The sequence below is a fragment of the Falco cherrug genome, chromosome Z, assembly GCF_023634085.1.
Source record: "Falco cherrug isolate bFalChe1 chromosome Z, bFalChe1.pri, whole genome shotgun sequence".
NCBI lineage: Eukaryota > Metazoa > Chordata > Aves > Falconiformes > Falconidae > Falco > Falco cherrug.
Window position 1 is genome coordinate 4,373,532 of NC_073720.1, and position 22,302 is coordinate 4,395,833.

The 22,302-nt window shown below is 44.9% G+C and overlaps 1 protein-coding gene across 1 annotated transcript in view; it reads left to right on the forward strand.

The window, feature by feature from the left end:
- LOXHD1 (lipoxygenase homology PLAT domains 1) overlaps nucleotides 1–22,302 on the forward strand; it is a 143,629-nt gene that overhangs the window by 22,881 nt on the left and 98,446 nt on the right. Inside the window, exons 3-7 of the mRNA XM_055699300.1 lie at nucleotides 2,843–2,923; nucleotides 3,762–3,946; nucleotides 17,341–17,439; nucleotides 18,995–19,143; nucleotides 21,721–21,844. Coding sequence (XP_055555275.1) covers nucleotides 2,843–2,923; nucleotides 3,762–3,946; nucleotides 17,341–17,439; nucleotides 18,995–19,143; nucleotides 21,721–21,844 — 638 coding nt within the window. The remainder of the gene's footprint in view (nucleotides 1–2,842; nucleotides 2,924–3,761; nucleotides 3,947–17,340; nucleotides 17,440–18,994; nucleotides 19,144–21,720; nucleotides 21,845–22,302) is intronic.

Sequence of the window (22,302 nt, forward strand, 5' to 3'; positions counted from 1 at the left end):
TAGCGTTCTAAATCATTGTATGTTTGCAGTCCTGCCAGCAGTGCAACCTGCGGGCAATCATTCAACCAAAAGAATGTGAAAACAGCTTCAGATACAACAAATACTGAGAATTTCATATACTAGTCTTTGGTGAAGTCCTGTGGATTTCTTACAAAGCAATCGGGTAAAACATTGCAACAGACTATGGAAAAAAATAGAGTTGCTAAAGCTAATTAAATATGTGAAATAAAAAACTCAGCTGGAACATATTTGCCCTAGCCTGGTATCCCAGATGGACGATAGGGCTCCAAATGAAATTCTGCTTTAGACTGAGCCATGTCCAGTCCCTGGGTCTGAACCCAGTCAAGCCTGAACATCGAAAATTCAGTGCTGCAATTTCCAAGTCGGATTTTTCCCGTCTTTATTTGTCACCAGAGCTGTGCAAGCCAGCGTGCTGCATTGTTTGGTGCAATGAGTTCCTTATGGTAATCAGACGACGAATTCTTAGCCCAGCCTGGAGCAGACTGACACGGCCCGGCTGTAATTTCTCCTCTCTCTTTCTTTTTATGGCTAAACTTCAGTGCAGCCATTCACTGTGGGATATTCCCTCACTCACTCTCTTCCCACTAAATTGACACTGCTAGAGCAACGCTAGAAGGAGCAGTTGGATTTTTCCTTAAAACAGTCCCCTTTTCTGTGCTGTTGATGCTGCATATCCATCTCAAGGGAAGAGACATGTCAAATGCTTCCTACCTTCCGACAGCAAGACTTCCCAGGAGTTTGACTCCTGGGCTGCATCACATTTCTCAGTGCTTCCTTGAGCTCTTTCAAGATGCACGAAGCATCTGCTCCGTGGACACTTTTGTTGGTGCTCCTCCAGCAGGTTTCCTCCCCACCGCTCTCCCACCATCCCAGCAACTAAACCAGCCCAGCCCAGCGGCGGGACTGCTGTAAAACAGCAGCCACTGGGACCAGTGTGTTGAAAACTTTGGTCTAATTAGTCCCACTTAATACATTTGTGCCACCTCTGAAGCAGTCTGCAGTGCTGCATCGATCTCCGGAGCTGATGCAGGGAGAAGCTGCTGTCATTATGATGCTCGCTCAAGCCTGACAAACTAATTGCCTTGCACTTGCTGACTGTTTTCCCTCCGACAGCCAGGTTGGGGGAGGATGGGCTGGTTTTAATTGTCTCTTGTCTTCATGGCAAGGTTAACTGTTCTAGCCTTTTCACGCAGCGGCGATGCTCCTGGCGCGGTATCTGAAATGGAACGGGGGAGGAGGAGGGCTGTGCGTGGGTTTGCAGAACACACCAAATAACCTTTAAACAAAGGTGCATGCAGATCCTTCAATGATGCGGAGAAGAGCACTGAGCAAAACCGACCCCCCTTGCTTGGATTATTAATATTCATTAATTTTCTGAGTACTATCTGCTTGTTGCCGTGGTTTTATGCTGTTTAAATGCTGGGGTTTCTTGTTCATTTTAACATGACTTCTGGATTTTGCAGTGTTTAATCATCCGTAGCGATGCTTCGTGGCCCAGGTGAAATGGGGGCCCATCAGGCAGGGCAGGTGGGAGAGGCTGTGTCTTCAGAGCAAGGATGGGTTTTGCCTTGATGTTATTCGTAGTGGTTTTGTTTGAGCAAAATACAAGCTCAAAAAGGAGGGGAATGATTGCCGAAGATCACACCCAGGCTGGAAGGCAAGACTGGGAATTAAATTCTCCATTCCCTGACCTGGGCCAGTATACTTTGTATTGCCTTCCACTTGCACCTGTGAAATAGGAACCACACACATACAAAAAAATCAAACTAGTCCCTGTCCTACAGTTTTCGTTCTTTGAATGAGATACAAATCGTAGGAGAAATCTTCAAAGGCAGCTTTAGAGATCATTAAAAAAAAAATGTTGGAAAAAAGAATGGGCGTGGAAAGAAACCTTTGATGGGGTTGGGTGCTTTTGTCTCTGGCTGAGCTCTGGGCAGATCTGCAGCTCCTCAGGGAACTCGCTGGGCTATGGAGTCCCTTTGCTCCATCACCAAGAGGGGGGTCTGCTCGGTGCCGGGGGGCTAGGATGGCAGACGAGGACACCTCTGGGAGTGGGAAACAGAGATGAAAAGCATGTTTAGGCCCTGTAAAGCAACCGAGGTGGATGCCCAGGGGTCTAGGTTCACCAGGATCTTCCACATTGGTTGGCCAGCTAGGGCTGGTTGGTAAGGGTGAAATGAAGTTCAGACTTGACCACTCCGAATGAGCATTTTTCCAGCCACCCTGGAGGGGAGCAGCTGGAAATGTCCCTGTGGTTTTTGTTTTTACCTCTATGTTTTGGCAACAGATGTGTGGGCTAGCAGAGCTGAGGAACCACAGATGAGGTGTGCCCAAGGAGCTGGAGTTCTTCATGTAACTTTGGCTTCATTGGTGCTGCCTTGAAATATTTTCACCGAAGATTATTTTCAGATACCTCTGAAAGCCACTTGCAGATGGGAAAATCTTACAGGCTCCCCCAGCTCTTACCTCTACGGGCAGTTTATTTTGAAAAACCTTTGTCATATTTAATTCTTGGAGGCGATATGGAATGTGATCCAAGGTTTGCATCTGCTTGGGCCAGCATTGCATTTCCCCCAAAAGCTTCTGCCTTGGCTTCTGGAAGGACTCTTAGAGCTTGAGAAGGGAAAAAGTCTGTTAAATGTCAGTACTTAGAGCATCCAAAACTTGTTACAGGAAAGAGGGCATTGACAAGTAGGTCTTTCCAGTGCTGGGAATGACACTCCTGCATCCTTAAACACTAGCACTGTGTCAGGCCACCACGCGTGCTTGTTGACAAGGTTGCTGGTTTTTGACCATAGCTTGTGATGCGTGTGCCTTACAGGAGCTGCACGGCCTTTGAGAGGAGTGAAACAGATGTGTTCAGAGTAAAAACCAATAACGTCGGACAAATAAGGAAAATAAGGTACCTGCACAACTTTACTACCACCATACCTGCTCCACGAGGTGCTAATTGAGTGACAGGCTGCAGAAGTTTTAGTGTTGCCATGTTTTATTCATTATTCATTAATATGCTCCTATCAAGGTGAAGTTAAGGGGTGGTTAAAGCTTGTTTACTGCCTATGATTTGAACTGAAGCATGAAATCACCTACAGTATTGCTTATAACTACCCATGCTCCCCACCAAGAATTGTATTTCTGTCACATGCAACCATGGAGGAAGATGTTTAGGACTGTTTTTATGTCCCGATAGAAGTAAATGGGGTTTGCTATCCTCTTCTGCTAAATTAACATAATGTAAACGATAGTAATTATGTTTAACCACCATCTGACTGACCCATATAAAATCAAAATTTATTAAGTAGTACAAAGAAAGCTGGGAAAATGGGAAGAGGTAGATAAAACAAAGTAAGAAGAGAAAAGAGCAGGAGGGATACAGGGTGGGAGGAGAGCCACTTATGTTTTAGGTCTGCAGTGCAAGGTGAACGAACGCCTATGTTGAATGAGTGTGCAGGTGTGTGTATGTTTCTGTGCACCCCCTGGCTGTAAGACCCCACATATGCACCTGTGGTATCTGTCCACAGATATATATGTATGTGTGTGTATATATATATATATATATATTTAAGGTTGGTATTTTCACAATACCCTGTAAAACTATGAAACACTTTGGATAGACAGGTATAACAGGCATTTTGTGTATAGTTGCCCTAGCCTTGCCTAATATAAAATATTCCATAAAATTACAACACTAGCAGCTGGTCTTTATCAAAACATCAAATCCAGGGTTGTTCTTCCTCTAGGATTGAGCACGACAACACTGGACTGAACGCAGGCTGGTTCCTTGACCGTGTGATCGTGACTGACATGAACAGACCTCACCTCCGGTTTTACTTCCCCTGCAACAACTGGCTGAGCAAGGAGGACGGGGACGGACTGTACGTCAGAGACCTCATCGGCAGCCTGGATCCCATGGATGTGCCCAAAAGTAAGGGTTTTCCCAACAAGCTTGGCTGTCTGGTACCTTGCCAGAAAGGACCGGGCTGCTTGCGGATGACTTCAGCCATATAAAAAGTAATCTTGCAGTCTAAGCTAATTTGAGTTTTCTTTATAGTCAGTGGAGAGAGAAATAGGAAGATGCAAGATGCCTCCAGAGGGTAATTCATTCTGCCAAGGTTAGACCTGACATCTTAGGGTGGGATAAAATCACTGTCTGGAGAAGTTTTGCTTGTTGGTTGAATACTGAAGGGTCCATGATGACTACATTAAATGAGATTAAATGGCTATATGTAGATGAGAGCCATCCCTCCCCAGAAGATGTAGCTGGCATTATTTAGTGCTATCGGAAGACGCGGTGTGGTTGCCATCCTGTGTATAAAGTTAAGCATTTCCAGCCTCTGGTGATGACCTGCAGGAAACTTCCATACACCAGCCAACCCTCCTACTGTAATCCTATGCTGGTTTACTGTACGCGTAATGTATCTATATTGAACTGGTGCCTATTTTTCAGAGTGGTTTTAAGCTAATGATGTTGAAACGAAGCCAGGACAGCTTGCAAACCAGACATGTGCTCCCAAATTGATATCAGCGTGTAGGCCTGCGGTGATGTATAGTGCACGTAACGTGAGTGGGAAGACGATCGAGATGTGAAAGTGGAGCCAGCAAAGCAGCCTCAGGTGGTATGTCGGCAGTTTATCTGCAAGTGCTAATGAGGAAAGAGAGCTGCGTTTTCCTGATGACCTCAGCAATGCGCTGCTCTGTTCTGGGGTTCTGGGAGCTTAATTTGGGGTGTTGAAAGTGAAGTACGCCGGCTGCGAGCCACAGCTCTGTGGGGAAGGAGAGCTGTAGTTTGGTGCAAAAAAGTGGAAACCTGTGTTTTTGCTAGTATCACATCTTTTGGGGAATAAGTAGTAGGTTTCTTTCATTAATATTGAGGTGACAACTTGGGAGTGTTTTTTTGTTAAAACCCATTTATTGCCAGCCTTAATACAGTACTTTGAGCATTGATAAATGCTCTAGAAGGGCAAAGTATTGTTATTTTTATTGAGATTCTGTTTGAAGTTAACAGTGAAACAACACACCATGACACTGTTTGCCCCTGAATTATTAAATCATTTTGCCCTATTAAGATACAACCTCCTAAAACAGTTTCAGTATGTTGAAGATCCAAGTATTAAAGGATACTGCATGTGAGTTAGCATGCACAAATAATATCCATTGACAAGAAATGTATGTGGGAGCATTTTATAAATGCAGACCTCTCCAGGGTGGCTGCTGTAGGGGAATGAGATAACGTCTGGAGATGCTCTGCCAAAACCCCACCCAGTTACTGCTGGGGCTGTGTGTCCCAAAGTCCTTTGCTGTTCTTTTCTCCATTCAGTTTGTGAAATGGAAGAGTTAAAGACACTGGAGGGGCAGGAGGGGTCTGGAGAAGGTAGTGGATAAGCCAGAGCAATACACAATTAACAAGAGGTTCTCTTGAAGAGAAAGTCAACCATTCAATCTTAATAGATCTTTAAATGACACAACAGTTCATCTGAGGTTTTTTATTGCTCCTGCCTGGGAGAGCTGATTCCAATGAGAGCATGTGATTTCCTCCACCTGCCTCTCAGCAGGAAAGGATTTGTTGGCTGAACTCTCAGCTGGTAAAAATCAGCACATCTCCTATGAAACTGCTGGAGCAACTTTGCATTTCACCAGCTGAAAAGCCAGTCCCGAGAGCTTGTTCTTCTGCAGAAGGGGGTTTTTGGGTTCCAGGTCAACTGCTCACTATGTCCTCGGTCCAGGACAAACACAAATAAAATTGTTTTCTGCCTTAAGAGTATAAAGGAAGAGATTTAAGCAGGCATTTGTCAGAAATGCATCTGTTCTCATTGCCTTTATCAGATATAAAAGCCTGCTTTCGAGTGGCGTGGGCTGGATGCTCTGCCGACATCCGTATAAATTCAGGGAGCTGGGCTGAGGCCAGAGGCGCGGGTGAAGGGTTGGATGCCTTCCAGGTGGCAGGTCTGAATCTGTAAGAGGAGAGGGTTAGCTCAGCCATCTCAGGTTGCAGTTCCCCTTGAACCATAATTAATGAAAGATAAACATTCCCAGGCTGCTGAGGTGAACTGTCAACTGCAAATGTAAATTTATCTGAATTCATTTGGCTCCCTCTGGATCCATAAAGGTCTAAAAAGAGGTGGTTGTATGATTTCTTTGTACATATGAGTCATTTGCCCTAAAGTTGGTTGGTTTTTGCTTGGGTTTTGGATCACACCCCCCACCCCCCACCCCCCAGTTCAAATGGATTAAACAGTGGTGTTTACTCTTTGAGTATTAATATTTTCTAGGCTACTAGACAAATGAATAATTATGTGGTTTGGTGATTTTAATGTGCCTGTAAAGAAAGAATAGCTACTCCCTCTTAAGTCTGTGTTCCCATTAGCAGCATTCAGTGCCGTACTCTTCTCCTTTTTTGTCACATTTCTTCAGTCACTGTTCCCCTTTTTTCTTTTACTTCTTTGTAAACCATCCCAGCAATTTTGTTACAGACTTTGGTCTCATGCTTTGCTTTCCTGCTCCATTTGCTGCCACAGTCTGGTATTTTTTGGAGGTAAGCAAACAAATCTCCATTGGCACTCTGCTGCAACATCTTCAGCTTTTGATCTTCTCCTGGAGAACTTTCTCATCTTTGTCATGAGGACTTACTTTCCTCTCTTGAACTGGAGGTCCCTGCTAGGATGTACATCTTCTCTGTGATATCTGTGGGATGTTGACTGGAGAAAACCGATTTTTTTGGTCATATTTTGGCTTTGTTGAAGCTCTGTAGAGCCATTTGAAGCATATTTGAAGGGGATTGTTGGTGCTTGGACCAAAACCTACCAAGCTATGCGGAGACTCAACCTCTGAGGAGCACAGAAACCCTGCAGCGCTGTGAGCTTTGGAGAGGTTAATTTAAAGGCAAAAAAAAGAGGCATTATTAAAAAATGCAGAAAAGGGCATGTTCCAAAAAATAGTCAACATATAATTCAAAAATTGGACACACACAAAACAAAAGTAGAGTTCATTTCATGATCCAAATAGAGCTACCAAGGATGGCAGGAGCACCTGGTGATTGCAGATCCCTGCGTGATTGCATTTACTTGTCTGAACAAAACGTCTCCTGTCCGGTTCCCTGTTGAATGCCACACGTTCCTCAAGGAGAACAGGTTACATTTTAAAGTGTTCCTGCTTGAATGATCCTCTATTCCCTGGATTCAAATCCACCGCATCATATGCCCATGGCCCTTTGACAGTGATAGTGCCACAGATTCTTATTTACCCAGCAGCTGCTATTGGCGGCCTGGATTAGTTTACATTACAGGTATTAATTACAAGGAAGGGCTATTGTTCGGCCTTATGCTGCTTCACTTGACTTTATGAAGCCTTAGGATTGTATGACTGTGGCTGAGCCTTTATACAACGAACCAGCTCAAAACTACTGTCAGGTGTTGGTTTTCCTTTGAGTGTTGTGGGTTTTGGATCACTCCGAGGGTGTCTGATGTCCTGCACAAGCAGTGGCGGAGGGGAGCCTTCATAATGGCTTGTAGCTGCGCTAAGGAGAACTACTGACCCAACGGAGATGCAAAAGCAAATGGAATTCAGGAGCCAGTTTGATATCTGCAGGCTGGTCATGAATCACTCGTGCCCCTCTGTGGACAGACCCTTATGTCTCCCACCCCATGGTGGCTTTCGTTAGGCTGGACTTCACTCATCTGTCTCTGGTGGTCTGCAGCCCCAGAGCTGCTCTGCATCCACTGTGGGTGGGACACCCTGGTCTTTCCTCATCCCTGTGTGTTATGGGTGCAGCTTTTACCAGCCAGCTGGAAAGCATTGAGTCCTGAGATTTGGTCTGCTGGTGGATTGAGGAGTGTCTCAACATGTGATACTGGAATATTTTTGCAAGGCTACATTTTGTCCTAACTCATAAAAGAAGCTGAGGTTTGGTCAGGTTAGGTGATACATTAGTTAACTGTGGACCATCTTCTCTCTGCAGTGACGACAGGCTGTTACCGCTGTTCAGCTGGTTGGGCTCTCTGCAGTGTGACCTCCAGTTTTCCTCAGAACAGGGGAAAAAGTTGCAGTTAGGTACCACCAACATACACTGGCTGTTTTTGTTTACCTTTGAAACTTCTCCCTAATCAAAACAATTCTCTGTACATGCTCTTTTACTGAGAGAAATCAGGAACGTCCATTTGCAAAGGGAGCATTTACTCACCTGGTCCTTAAAACCGTGTTCAAGAGCACAGATAACTGAAAATTAGTTCCGTCTCCTGTGCCATTGCAATTTATGCTAACCTCTGAAATTTTGGTCAAGTCTTGCTGACCCTCCTGTTGCAAATGAGGTTGAGAGCCAAGGAGTGATTTCCAGCTAGCTCTTTGGCCATCAGCACCCTGAAATTGTTTAGGATCAGACACAATGGGCTGTAAATGTGCGTGGGACAGCAGCTCATGGCCGACTGCATATTTGTAGTAGGACAGAACCATGCGTGTCACCTCGAACTGTAGAACTCCTCCATTCTCTATTTTTTCTGGGTACAGTTTAGTCTTCCTTGGTCTATTAATAAGGAATGTGTGTACAATGGGTGTGTTACACAGCACAGAACAGAGGAGCAGGGTAGTCACAGCACATGGCACACCCAGACCTTGAGGATGGATGTGTCCAACACCATTGTGTTGTGCTTATTTTTTCCGTGCTTCAGAATGCCAGGCATTGATCACTTATTCTTTTTTGTTATTATTAATATTATGTCAAAAATGGATGACAAGACCAGGTCAGGTATAGCTGTGCTGTATCTAGGGTTGGGTCTGCGCTGTCTTTTGCAGGCAGACATGAGTTTTCTGCTTTGCTGAGACAAGAACCAGCTTTGGACTGGAAGGTTGGTGGTTGTGTCGGTTCTGGCCTGGTTTGGGGTTGATATATGGTGCATCTAAGAGTTTGCATGGATATGTCCTAAGGGGTAATGGCTCTAAGTTGACACTGAGCAATCGGGAACTGTCTTACTGTAAAGGCAGATGCGTGACGAAACATGCCCGTGTGCTCGTGCATGCAGAGGGTAGGCTCGCCTTTAAAAAATGAGAACTATATTGATTATAATTACAAATGAAAGAAGTTCTGCCGATCAGGTTGCAAGTCAGCCCCCATCCATTAGTCTTTCACAAGTTTCCTTGAATCATTGGTCTGTCCCTGTCTAGGGCAAAGTTAATGAGATCACTCGAGGAGATCTGGATGTTCTGTGTTCATGGTGGGTCAGAGGAGAAGACCACGGGCAGGAAAGCCACAGAACAGTTTCCTTGGAAGGCAGGCAGGGCAGTCCCTGCAGGCATTATGAGGACAGCCTGTACACATGAAGCAGCAGCCTGTGCTGGACTTCTCTGCCTGATGTGCTTTTGAGAGCGTCTGGGCAAGCACATATAGAGTTAACATGCTCTAGATGTTCTCTGGGGTTTTTAGATCCACCAGGACCTAGAACTGGTATACTTGAGCTGGGAATGTGAGCTGTATTATTTCTTTCCTCTGCAAAAGAGGCTTATATTAAGACTTCACAGTTCATTGTCCGGAGTTTTAAAGTTGGCTGACTTGAAGACTTAGGAGGCACCAGCCTGACTGGCTTGAGGAAACACTTTGGGCAGCAGGTATTGTTGCACACTTGACTTTGGGTTGGTAGCTAAATCCTTCCTGTCCCAATGGGATCTGCATGTCCCTAAGGGCTGGACTGAATCCAACCCTAAGCTCTGGCCAATATTTCTCAGTAACATGCTGGCGCTAGGAGCTCTGAATGGGGAGCAGCATCTGGGATGTGAGGCACCAGTCAATGATGCCCTGTGGGCTTTGCAACTTGGTTTTATAAAGCATCAGGTCTGGACAGTGGGGCTGGTCCCTCTCCTTTCTCCCCTGGGTCATGATTCAAAATGAGGTGTTGCACTTCGGAAACTTCCATGACCAAAAAATCTAAAGAGATTATTTCTGAGGATGTGGAAGGCAGTGGGGGGAGGAAATGAAATATTAATCGGTGTTACCTGCTCATCAAAACTCATCTGTATTTACATTGAGAACTGGAAGTGTATAATAAGTGCAGGAAAAGGCAGCTAAATATATTTATAAAATAAATATGAGTTGTTTACTTTTGAATAATGGTGAATACCCCTTGTATTGAGGATGAAACTTGCTGCATGCTGAGATATTCAATAAACAAGGTTTGTAGAGGGAGTAATATCTTTTACCACCCAACTGATAACACTGGGGAAAAACTGTCATGCTATCTGGTACGTTGAATGTCCAGAAATGTCTTTTTTCTCACCCCCCCCCCCAAAAAAAAAAAAAAACCCTAAAAAAACAAAAAAACCCCCACAACTTTGGTTGGTTTAATAAGGATTTTACCCTCCCTGCAAAATTTGCCTGTCTTGTATCACCATGTCTAAAACAAGGCAGCTATGGACATTGTACTTGTATTTTTTTATTTTTTTTTGCCTCTAAAGATAATAAAGGCAATGAGAAATTGAAATATAGAAATAAAAAGAAACGCAGGTGACTTGTAAACCGCAAGGAAGACAAGATGCACAGAGCTCGGAAAGTGATGGAAATAGAGATTTGTAATTTTTATAAAGGACCTCGTGTTTCAAGAGAAAAAAAAATTGGAGAGGCATGAGACATCTCTCTGTGTGGCTGGTATATAGATCTATATGTGTCCAATACAAAACAGATAATGCAGCTTGTTTGTGAAGATGGGGGATAATTTTGATCAATAATGTCTAGGTATTATAATTAAGTGAACAATCAGTTTTGAAATAAAGTAACTATATAAATATCACATTTATACAAAGCAAGACTGAAGTACCGTGACAATAACATGTTTTTAAGCAATACTGTAAAATTGTTTCACTCTTCATTCTGAGCAAAAATGTTTAACCCTTTTTCATTTATTTTCAGCAATTTCCTCAATTTTGATAGCAGGAGATCTGAGGAAAGCAGGTAGCAGATATTTCTTTTGTGAAATGTCTATCTGGTTGTTTTTTAATGGGCTCCCCACCCTGGGGCTGAACTAATGAAAAATGGTGAGAAATCTTGGAGAATTAGATGAACAAAGATTTCCATGCCACTGTCACAAGGTGGGTTGCCCTGTGCTAAGCTCCATGCCTCTGCAACTAAACCGCTATTGTCTCTCAAGCAAGGTCATTCAAAGCTCACTTCAAAATGTCATCATCACTTTGAAGTCACAGTAGGAACATCAGTTTAGCATATCCTACAAGCAAAGAATCCCGCATGTGGTAGATTGCTTCTCACAGGCTTTGCAGAGGGATGATCCAGGCTGAATCCTAATACATTAACTGTTCGGAGGCATACTTCAATTTCATGCAAGAGCAAAGTGGGGCTGAAGCTCGTGGTCTCTGGCCTGGATGGCTGAGTTTGTTACAGGAGGGGCATGAGGCAGCGGCTGAGAATATTGCAACATGCAGCAGAGCAAACATGATAATTTCCCATGTGCTATGCCTCCTCTGGCAGCAGCAATAATATCTCCTAAGAACACACTTCCAGAGACCTCCTCTGAGGTTAAAGAAATGCAGAGCCAGGGTCACACTAGCCTTGCACCCTTGGTGCTGCCTCTAACGACACGCGCCCCAAAGCTGTGCAGAGGCTCTTCAGCATCCCTCCCTCACTAACACGGTGTTTTGGCAGAGGTGCTCATGGCCAAAAGCAACACAAAGCTCTTCCTTCATCAGCACCCCCTGCACCCCAGGAGTGCTTGTAATCTGCATTTCCAGTTTGAACCCTTGGTTTAAGGAGCTGTTCACCACCTCTGAAGGCGCAGCTCATTAAGAAAGATAGCTGTCGATTACTCTTGACAGAGACTATTTTCAAGCCTCTAAACCACCCCTTTGAATCCAACCCTTTCCTGCATGGGAAAAAAAAGATTTCTTTCCTAACTGTGTGCAGTTGCTTTGTGCAACCTTTTGCACTTTTTCTGCTTTTGAGGCAGAGCTAGCTCCTGGTGAATTTAGCAGGGCTCCTCTGCTTTTACAGGGGTTGCTTTAGGTTCTCATTATGTCTTGCTCTGCGTAGCTGTCTCTAGGATCCCTGCTATTGCAGTCGGGAGAGGTGTGATGATTAAGGCTGGGTGAGTTTTCCTCTCTGCAGTGTTTGCAGGGACTCCAGAGACAGGGCTGTGTGTGGAGATGCAGTAAGGCATCTGCACCAGAAGGTTGGGAGAAGCTTGTCTAGGAAGAGGTGGTGTTAGCCTGGTGGGATGGGCTCTCTCCCAGGAGAGACAAGAACTAAATTAAAACACTTGCAATGAATCAAGCGTGTTGGGAGGCTGGATCCCAGCTTTGTGCCTTAACCATAGCTGTCTAACCTTTGAAGGTTGCTCTAACCAAGAAGTCTAGCTGTCATTGCAGAATACGCTGTCAGAAGTGACATCAAGGAGCTTCCATTTTGACAAGTCAGTGTTTTCCATCAAGAAGATATTTTGCCAGACAGTTTCTGGTGGGCTGGAATGATTGACTTGATCTGACAACGAAGGACCGAGGCATATGGACGTTAAGCCACCTTCCTGAGCTCGTGCAAAAAGGCAGTGGCAGACTCAGGTTGAAACTGTGACTTGCCTGTGGATCCAGCCCCCTGCCCCTCCCTCCAGCAGCAATTCTTTTCATTTTTCACGCTAACCACAAATGTATTTCTTTGCCAGCAGCAATTCAGGGACAGTAGTGGTGACTCTCCTCTCCCCGTCCTGTCCCCACTCTCTTCTGAAATCTGCCTGCTCAGTGCTGAGCAATACAGGATGCGGCTTCAACGTTGCCACCCTTGGGAGCGCCGTGAAAACAGAAGGGTAGTTGCTAAAAGCTGCCTTATGAGAAGAATTCGTCGCTGCCTATGACTTAGTTCTTTGCTTTTAACCCAGTGTGTTTTGCTTCCAAAGGCTGTGACATTTCTTAGATGTTGGATGCTGTGCTGCTGTCCTGCTCCACGACAGGCCATGCACACGGGGGTAGGCTGGGATGTCTAGCAGGGAATTCTGTGCCCTGCAGGAGGTGATAACTCCAGGTAATGAAGCACGGCAGACTTTGTTTTCCTGTCTAAATCTGATGCTCCTGCTGCTGCTGCTACAAACTCAGCAGCTTATGCGTAAACACCCTATCTAATGCCCCAAATAATATCAGCTACAAGATTTCTTTAGCTGCAGCTTGCAGGTGGAAGGATTTGGCTGGGATGTGTCTGTGCATTTGCCATGGTTGGAGGCAGGAGAGAGGTTGCACAGGAGCACCCAGGGGTGCTGAGGCTGGCTAAAAGGAACCTGGGCAGTGTGTTGGGCTAGTGCTTCACCCTGGTTACTCGGGATGGAGACGGCAGTGGGGGCGGCCTAGACGGGCATACTGGGGGGTAGGAGGGTGGTGGCTCCGTGCCCTTCCTCCCCCCTGTGCAGTGTCAGGAGTGTCTGTGGCATCACAGCCCTTCACTTAAAATCACCCCCTTGGCTCTTGGTGGAAAGAGCCTGGCTCTAACCCACGGTGCGGTATTAATCTTTCCTTTCAGCTGCTGAAAGCTGTGGCTGATTAGTTACAGACATGCCACCTGAGTACCACATGCCTCTGCTAAATTAATGCGGTGGGGTCATACCAGCCAGTGCCACCCCACTGCTTCCCAGAGACGGCATCCTGGCAACGTGCCCAAATGCCTTCCTGGGACAGCTTTGCATGTGTCAGTGTGTTGGGTGGGAGATGCTGGGGGGGAGCCGGCCTGTCTCTAACACAGCAGACACCCAACTGTAAAGAAAAAGAAGGTGCTGTAACCGCATAGGACATTTGCACTTGTGTATTGCAATGGGAAGAGAAAAGACAGCAGAAAATAGTTGCTGCTTTTGCTACTGAATTTTTGTTAGCTGCTCTGTTCTTGGCATCTTGCAGTTTGTGCCTCTGACGCTGCTAATTTCACTTGTAGGAAAACTCCCCTCTCTGCGCTGTGCTGCAGCGAGCCTGCGCTGCTAGATGGAGTCACAGCTTTTACCAGCCGTACATTAGCATTTTGCATGTTCCCAGTGCTAGGAAAAGCATACAGAAAAAAAATACCCAGGCAACATCTTGATCTCTGTTTTGCAGATGAACTCAGAGCCATGTATTGAGATTAAAAAAAAAAAAAAAAAAAAAAAGTCAAGTGGGTATTTTTGAAAAGATGAAGTTACTGTTTTAAATAATGCATGATTAAAGGGCTTACAGAATAGGGAACAACATCCAGCCATGCTTAAAATGGAGAGTGCTTGACTTCAGCCAGATCTCTGCCTGGCTGCAATGAGAGCCTTTTCCTGCATGCTTCTAGCAGCTGAATCCTCGCTGCCTTTTTGAGATGTAGCATCCCTTTCTATTTAAATTTGCACATCCACCGTGTAATTCTGTAAGATGTGCTGATGTGTGAAGCACAGAAGGACCCCTGAGCAGAATGAAGAGCTACTTTCTCTGCTGCAGCTGAATGCTGAATTGCTTAGAGAGGGAGAGAGTGGCTGGCAAAAATTCAGCATGGCTCAGGATTGATCCTGTTTGCTTCCTGAAGGTGAAGGAACTAAAACTGTCCTGCATGCAGAGCTGGATGGGGCAGGTATGGGGACCGGCTTCAGCGCACGGTTTCAGAGTTGGGAACATACGAAAAACATTAAGGGGAAAACCTGGTGAGCACATGCTAGGCATGATCCTGTGGTCCATGAAGCAGGCATGTGCTGTGACCTAACCAAGGACCACTAATGCTCTTGGAGTACCTTTGCCTATGGAAACACTTCTGCAAGGAGCACAGAGAAGAGGCATGCCAGCACATGCCAGGCGCCCCAGCCTCACTGGTATTTCAGGGGACAAGATGAAACCTTTGCAGCACAGTGCAACCAGCCCAAAATGATAACCCAATGCGATGCCCATCTCTGTGGGCTCAGGAACCAGCTCTGCCATTGGTGTCTCCACGCTAATGCTGACAGCAACATCGTTTGTGTAGAGAGCCCTTGGCATCACTTGGTGTTCTGAGCGGGTTGTCAAATGATGTTATGACATACCTTAGATTTGAAATACGGCCATATTGTGAAACCTTTCAAGGTGTTTGATGTGGAAAATAATTTTACCCATGTTTTCCTTGCTGACCAGGCGTATTTCTGCAGAAGCTATGTAAGGTGCCCTTCCTGCTCTGCTCTGAGTGACTGCTGCCAATTGCTCTTCAGGGACTCGCTCTCTAAATGTCCTTCTTGGTGTTCAGGCATGTGCTCAGTCATCCTTCTGGTCTGTACTTCAGAGGCGTAAAGCCTGATCCTACAAGGGTAATCTACGTTCAGCTGTTGATGCTTGTCCTCTTGTGGATCCTTTTATCTCATTGGGTTCTTCTGGCCCTGGAAAAGCAGAGTGGAAAATTAATCACTGACATCAGAATAAATATTCTAGAGGAGGTGCAAGGAGCAAATGTGGTCTGTGATTAAAGATTCCAATGTACAATAGGTCACTTTTAGTTACAGCAGCTTAGTGGCCAAACGGGAGCTGTAAATTTCACCATCTCCATCCTTGGCTAATGCAAATGAAATCCTTTGGTGTTGCCGTATCTCTAGCAAGTTGTTAGAGCTCTATGAACTGAAGCAAAAGAGTTAAAGAGGAACACTAAGGCATTCTCTCCCTTGTCTGAGCCTGGCTCTGTCATCCTCTTTCTTGTTATTTAGTATTTATTGCACTTTTATCATTATTATTTTATTTGTAATGGCATGTTTTGTGACGGGGTGCCAAGAATGTCAGCTCGATTTTTAGCCTTTTCAGAGCACATTCATTAAACCGTGACAGGTGATTTTCCCTTGTTTGGGCTCTGCCCTTGTACTCCTCACCCTGGGAGCTGAGTGCATCTTTATAATTCAGAGGATGGTCCAACAACAGCTTCTCAGATTCTTGCTCTCACATCCTCTGCCCTAGCAGGAGCATGTGCACCCGAGTGTCTGCTGTCTTTTAAAATAATTTTTAATTTACACTGATTATGGTGGAGGAGGTGGGTGACTTGCTCTGGGAGTGGTAAGCCAGGGTTTGTTATGGTCTGTGGCTCCCGAGGGAATTAATTTCTGCTGTTGGCTGGGAAGCCTAGACAAGCTTCTCCCCTAACTTTGCGCCTGCCAATGGGAAAAAGTTGCTCGCTGTGGGTCTTGGTGTATAAAGCTGTATTTTTGCAAGGGAGGTATGTGTGAGGTGGCCTGTGCATTTATGCCTTTTGCAGAAGGAGTGTGCCCAGGGCTCAGAAATGAAGAGATGATGCAATGCAGAGCTTTCAGTACCAGCTAGGCAGGGCTCAGTAATACAGGGTATAACAGATACTTTGTTGGGGACGTATACGACATCATGTACCATGCATTAGTACATTTTGCATTAATCTTCATCAGTTTTGTGTCTTGCTGTCTGCCTGCAGCACTGGTTTTGCCCAGTGGATATGGCACTAGACATCTGTCATGGCTGAGTTTGCTTGGAGGAACGAGGTAGCCACGTAGACTTCAGGGGTAGATTTTGAAAGTTGCTCATGTTTGCCCCAAATATAGTCACCCTGAAGTCCATGGGAGTTTTCTCATTGGTTTCAGAAGAAGCTGAGCTCACCCTTGCTGTGCTTTGGAACCAAGTGGGTCCCATCCTGATCTGTCTGAAGAACTTGCTTCTCAAACTGACTGACATGACATGTGAAGTGTTCATGGCATGGCTCACCCATGTGGTTTTCATGTTACTTAGTGCCCCACATGATGCAGCTTCACAGTGTCATAGATCCTGGGATTTACTCTTGTTTCTCCATTAAATGGAAAGGACTGGATTTTGTTTATTTATTTATTTGCTTATTTATTTATGAACTGGGCAGAGTAGCAGGGCGGTCACCTCCATATCTTTGTGCTTGTGCAGTGTGACTGACATTTCCTCAAAATACTTGTCACCAGCCAGGCTTAATGTAAGTTAAGCTGCAAAAATAGCTCCAGGCTAGCATTTGGGCCAGAGGGGTCAAGCCTGAGCTGGGGCAGATGGCTGGTTCAGTAACTCATTGGTGTTTTGAAAAAAGCAAGGCTGGTGCGTAGGTCTGAGTTCATTTAATGGCCATGTATCAAGATCAAAATTTGCACCTTCTTCTCATCTATTTCAGCTTTGAATGTCAAGGCTAGTAACTGAGTGACCTGTTCCTCTTGCCCAGGGCAGTCAATACGCAGTATCGGAGCTCTGCCTACGGATTTATTCCTCTTATGGAGGAGAGGGTCAGTGTACCGAGAGCCATGGTTCAGATGTGCTTTCAAGACAGCATCAGCACAGCCTGCATTGGTTTGTACTAAGATGTTTTGTATCACACGATTGAGTTATTAATGTGTGGGGTTTCTGCCTTTCTCCTTGCAGTCAACAAATACGTGGTCCGAGTTTTTACTGGCGACATTAGTGGCAGTGGAACAGATGCGGATGTCTTCATTAATATCTTCGGTGAGAAAGGAGACACAGGTATTCAAATGCAAATAATTTCCTAAAATATTTCTTCCTGCTCTGCAAGCCTGTGATCTGAACAACACGCAACACCAATCTGGCAAATGCAGAATAATTTGGCTGACTGAAAGGCACAACAAATGGTGTTGTTAGCTCTGGGGTTTCTCACATCCACAGCTTCTGGAAGCTGCGTCTGCAGAGCAGTAGTCGTGGCTGGGCTGTGAGCGTGAATGAAGTTACCTACCACCAAAAAACCCAGACCCTGGAAAAATGCAGCATAAAGTACCAGCATAAACCAGTGCAGTAAGTGCCGATCTGCTGGGGGATCCAACACCACTGTGTATTTATAGTGCATGCAGTGAGACCTGCATGTCCCATCTTTCTGCATCCCCAGATGGGTAATGCAGTCCTTTCAGCATGCAAAGGTTGTGGGTGAGCCTCCTTGCCCATTTAGAAAGATAATCTAACCAAGATTTATATTAGCTGGCTTTAAATTAATGGTGGTAGCTTTTTTTTTTCTTTTTAAATGTAGGTAGTATTACAACAGTGGTCTAGGAACTTGAATTAATTTATATTTTAATATTGTTAACTGAATAATAGTAAAAGATGTGCCCAGATCAAGTTCCCTGGGTCATGCTATAGAGGAGAGTGGGTGGATATTCCTGGAGACCCAGAGAGCAAATACTCTCTCTCTTCTGTACTGCATCTATCCTGTCAAATTCAAGAAATAACGATATGATGTCTGGCAAATGTCCTTGAACAGATTATGAAACCTAGTGGATAGGTCTCATCCTTGATTAATTCTCCAGGCTTTTACAAGGGGATTCATCTCATCTGACTGGAGACATCTGAAGGTGGGAGTCTAAATCTGAGCTGGGTGTCCGAGCACTCTGTCATATCTACAGAGAAATAGCACCCCTAGAAAATCTTTCATCCCCTTCCTAAGATAAGTGGGATGAATTTGCCCTCTGACACCTTCCCCTGCACTGATGCCTTGGGTGGGTTCAATCCTGCTCGCAGCATTGCTTGCACGGGAGTAGCGTTGATTGCAACTGAGGTCAGTGCTTCAACACTTTTCATAAAGGCAAGCTCCTGTGAGATAAAGAAAAGCCAACAACCCTGGTAGGGTCCTAATTTGAAAATAAATCCTTCCTGTGTGATGCAGCAAAGAATCCTGTGTCCTGAAATGTCAGAATCTGCAGCTTGTGACCAAAGCCTTTTTTAAACAGTTTGGAGGTTTTTTAAAGACATTGAAAATAAAAGGGAAATGTGTTTGGTATGAAAAAAAGATGCAAGAGCCATCTGCATATATATTCTGAAAACTCTGAGAGCTGTAAGTAGCTGTGACATTAGAGTGAAAATCCTGGTCTCTTGTGCTCAAGAAAAGGTACCTTTTTTATTAGAATATAAAGTCTTCTGCCTTTACCTTGAGTCCTGGTTGCAGAGAGCTGGTAGCTGGAGAATATTTGATTCCGTCAGTGGTGACATTCCTAAATATTTCTTCCCTTACAAACATGCATGTGCCAGTAACCCTTTCCTCCCTGGTTTTTCTCCATTTATTTTTTTCTCTCAGGTGTGAGGAAACTGGACAATGACAAAGACAACTTTGAAAAGGGAGCAGAGGACAAGTTCACACTCGATGCTCCGAATTTGGGAAGGTTAAGGAAAATTAATATAGGGCATAATAACAAGGGTGGCTCTGCTGGCTGGTTCCTTGCAAAGGTTAGTTACTCCTGAGACATTTAACATAAGCATGTGGTGGGATCAAAATGTCTCACTTACCCTCCTGGTGGTGAGATGCTGAGAAATACAAGGATGTTTGCTGGTGGTACAGGTACCTCGTTACTGAGAAAGGCACAAATCAAGTTTTCACCTTCCCAGCGTATATTCTCCAGGGTTTGCTTTTTTCTGCAGAGCATGGCGGTGGAGTGCTGGCAGCAGCGAGGTGCATCTCAACCAGGTGCAGCAGATTCACACTGGGTGGATAGAAAATGAGGGATGCTCTGGGTTAGGTAAATTGTTGAGTATCTCAGGCAAATGTGGAAGTGAGAAAATCTCGTTGTTAAAAGACTTGAATTTGCCTGCTCTAATATTTCTCCTGTCTTGGTGACTGCAGTTTCTTTGACAGATGAGGGGGAACGCTCCAAGCTGGAGCCTCCAAGCCCCCTCTCACTGTTGACTTAACTCATTACCAAGATGGTAAAGATACCAGGGTCTGAGAAATATCTGTTGAGTCTGTTCATGCCAGAAATTTGCAAAGACTTACAGCTTGGCCAAATTTAAGTGATTTATCATTGGCACAGCAAGAGATACCTGCCACAAAGATCCCTTTCTTCCACTTTTCTCCTCATTTTATCCTCCTGCTCTAAAGCATGAAGGTGTTGCAGCTTTTAGTGAAATGGTTGAAGGAATATTTTAAAAGGACAAATCGATGACTCTTTCCTCTAATCCCATTTTCTTTTCTCTGCTGGTGTCGTCCAACCCAGCTGGCTTTAATCCACTGATGATCTGACCCCAAATTTGTAAATCCTAGATAACAGGGTGGTTTGATGTATTAGAAATGCAAACATTAGCACATGCTTTCCCACCATCACCATATGCTGCGCTAAGAGTTATTGTGTTGGCTGTCCATGGAAAACGTAGCAGATGAAAGAGAGGGATGTTGTGCCCCCTGTAATAAATGGTGTATGTGGGGGGGGGTGGGAGCCTTGGAAAAGGAGCTGCATTCTCCCCTTACAGATGAAGTCTGCCTACCATGATTTCTGATGGTTAGGTTGCTTAAGTCCCAAAGCCTGAAGTAGGGACTAGTTGCAGCCAACACACCCATCCTGTGTTCTGCTACAGGAACCGCTGAGATGTTTGTGATTAAGTAAAAGGAAGCTTTTGCTTTTCAAGTTCAACTGGAAGCTTGGAGCTGAAACATCCCACTTATTGTTTACCGTTGCTAGATGTTTTTCTGTAGTTTGCTGTAATACTTGGGGACTCCAGCACTTGTCATCCTGGATGAACCTGCTAAGCATCATTGGAAGTTCTTCTCATGTTTCTTGTGTTTTCAGCGTGGCTTATACTCAGAGCTGGTTTTCCACCTCTAAAAATGTATGAATAAACGTATTAACAGGAACCCAAAGAGGATCAGCTGGTAGAGGGGAATCCGAGTGTTGCTATTGCTCCCGAACCTCACATATTTTAGTCTCTTAACACTCCAGCACAGCGCTGCTCTCTCATGCTGACAGTCACTGCTGTCTGTATCCACGGAGGTACTATGAGAGTTGGTAACGCCACAGGCAACAGCACAGTGTGGGATGAGTGACAGGAGGGGAAGCTCTGCTTCCCAAAGCATGGTTTCACAAATCTAGCAGGAAAGACAGCTTTCAGATTCTCCCTGTTTGCTGAGAAGGCGGAGAAAAGTGGCAAGGACTTGCTATCCGTAATAGTGATTTTTAATTTTTTTTTCCCCTCTGAAACATAAGATGTACTGGTGAGTAGAGATTTTGATTTCTTCTTTTCTGGCTGAAAATCTTCAGTACTCTTCACTGCTTGTTTAAAACGCTGCAGTAATTTATGGCAAGCTTCGGGAACCCAGAAGAAGATATTGGTAAGAAGTGACTCAGCAGGAGGTGCAATAAACTCCAAGCGGGTAACACTGGCTTAATCTAGTGTTAAAGGGGAAGATCGTTTCCTGGCTTGTTTCAATAAAATATATAACTAAATAGGTCCAAAAGCCAAATCCTTCCAAATTAGAAACTATTTCTACCGCAGGGTTTCATGGCTGTCTCTGTAAGGATTCCATCCTGGAGTAGCTGAGTGGGATAACACAATATTACCAGGTCACACAAGCTGTTTTGATGGTCTCAATTTGTCCCGAAGTTCCTTGGTATCATTTTATAACAAGACTCTAAAACTGAGAGAGAAAGAAGACAGCCTGTTCCCAAACCAGAACAAAGAGCTGCCGTTCAGCTGATGGAGAGGGGTAGCCAGCAAACAGGCTCTGGAGAGAAGGAAGACGGGCCAGCCAGCTGGTCTTGCTAGCAGAGACATCTGGTCTCGTACACTGCGAGAGACGCAGACTGAGTTCACTAGATAAAAGAGAAAAGAAAAAAAGCCTGGCTTTTTACTCGCTGATTGTCTGAAATTCTATCAGTACTAATTAGGGAGTGGAGAGGGATCTGCTCGAGTACTGAATATATTAAATATCAGGTAAGGGTGTGCACATCAAGCTTCTGCTCTTCTGTCACCTCCTCGTGTAACACCTTTGATTTCTCCACTTTGTTTTGCAAAGTGCTGCTTCTTTTCCTTTAGGTGATCATTGAAGACATCGGCAATAAATGTGTGTATGAATTTCCAGTTGGACGCTGGTTTGCTTTAGATGAAGATGATGGAAAAATCCAGAGGGACATTTTGGTTGGGGGCACTGAAGCCACAGGTAAGGTCATGGGCTGAAAACGTGGTGGGAAATGCGGAGATATGATGGCCTAATTAGTGTTACTAGCCATATTTTCTTTAGAAGATTGAATGTCTGAGGATTAGGGAGACCTGCAGTGGACCATCTGCTGGTGGCAGGCAGATTTGTGTTGGGGGTCCCTGATCTACCATTGCATTTCCCACCCCTGTATCTCACTGGGGAAGCTGTGCAGGACCTACATGCTCATCCATCTCCTGGGGCACCTGGAGAAGGGGCTGACGGGCAGAAGATGAAAGGTCTGGCTTGTACTTCAGCAAGTCACTCACCAGCTTTTGGAAAGTAAATGGCTGTCCCCACAGTCACCCATGTGCCACATGGTAGTGCATATTGTACTTCAGGTTCTCGGCTGGGGAGCTGCGCATCCTTTTACAAATCACTAAAGGCAGTGCTGAGACCTAAAACTGGATTTTTTTATTATC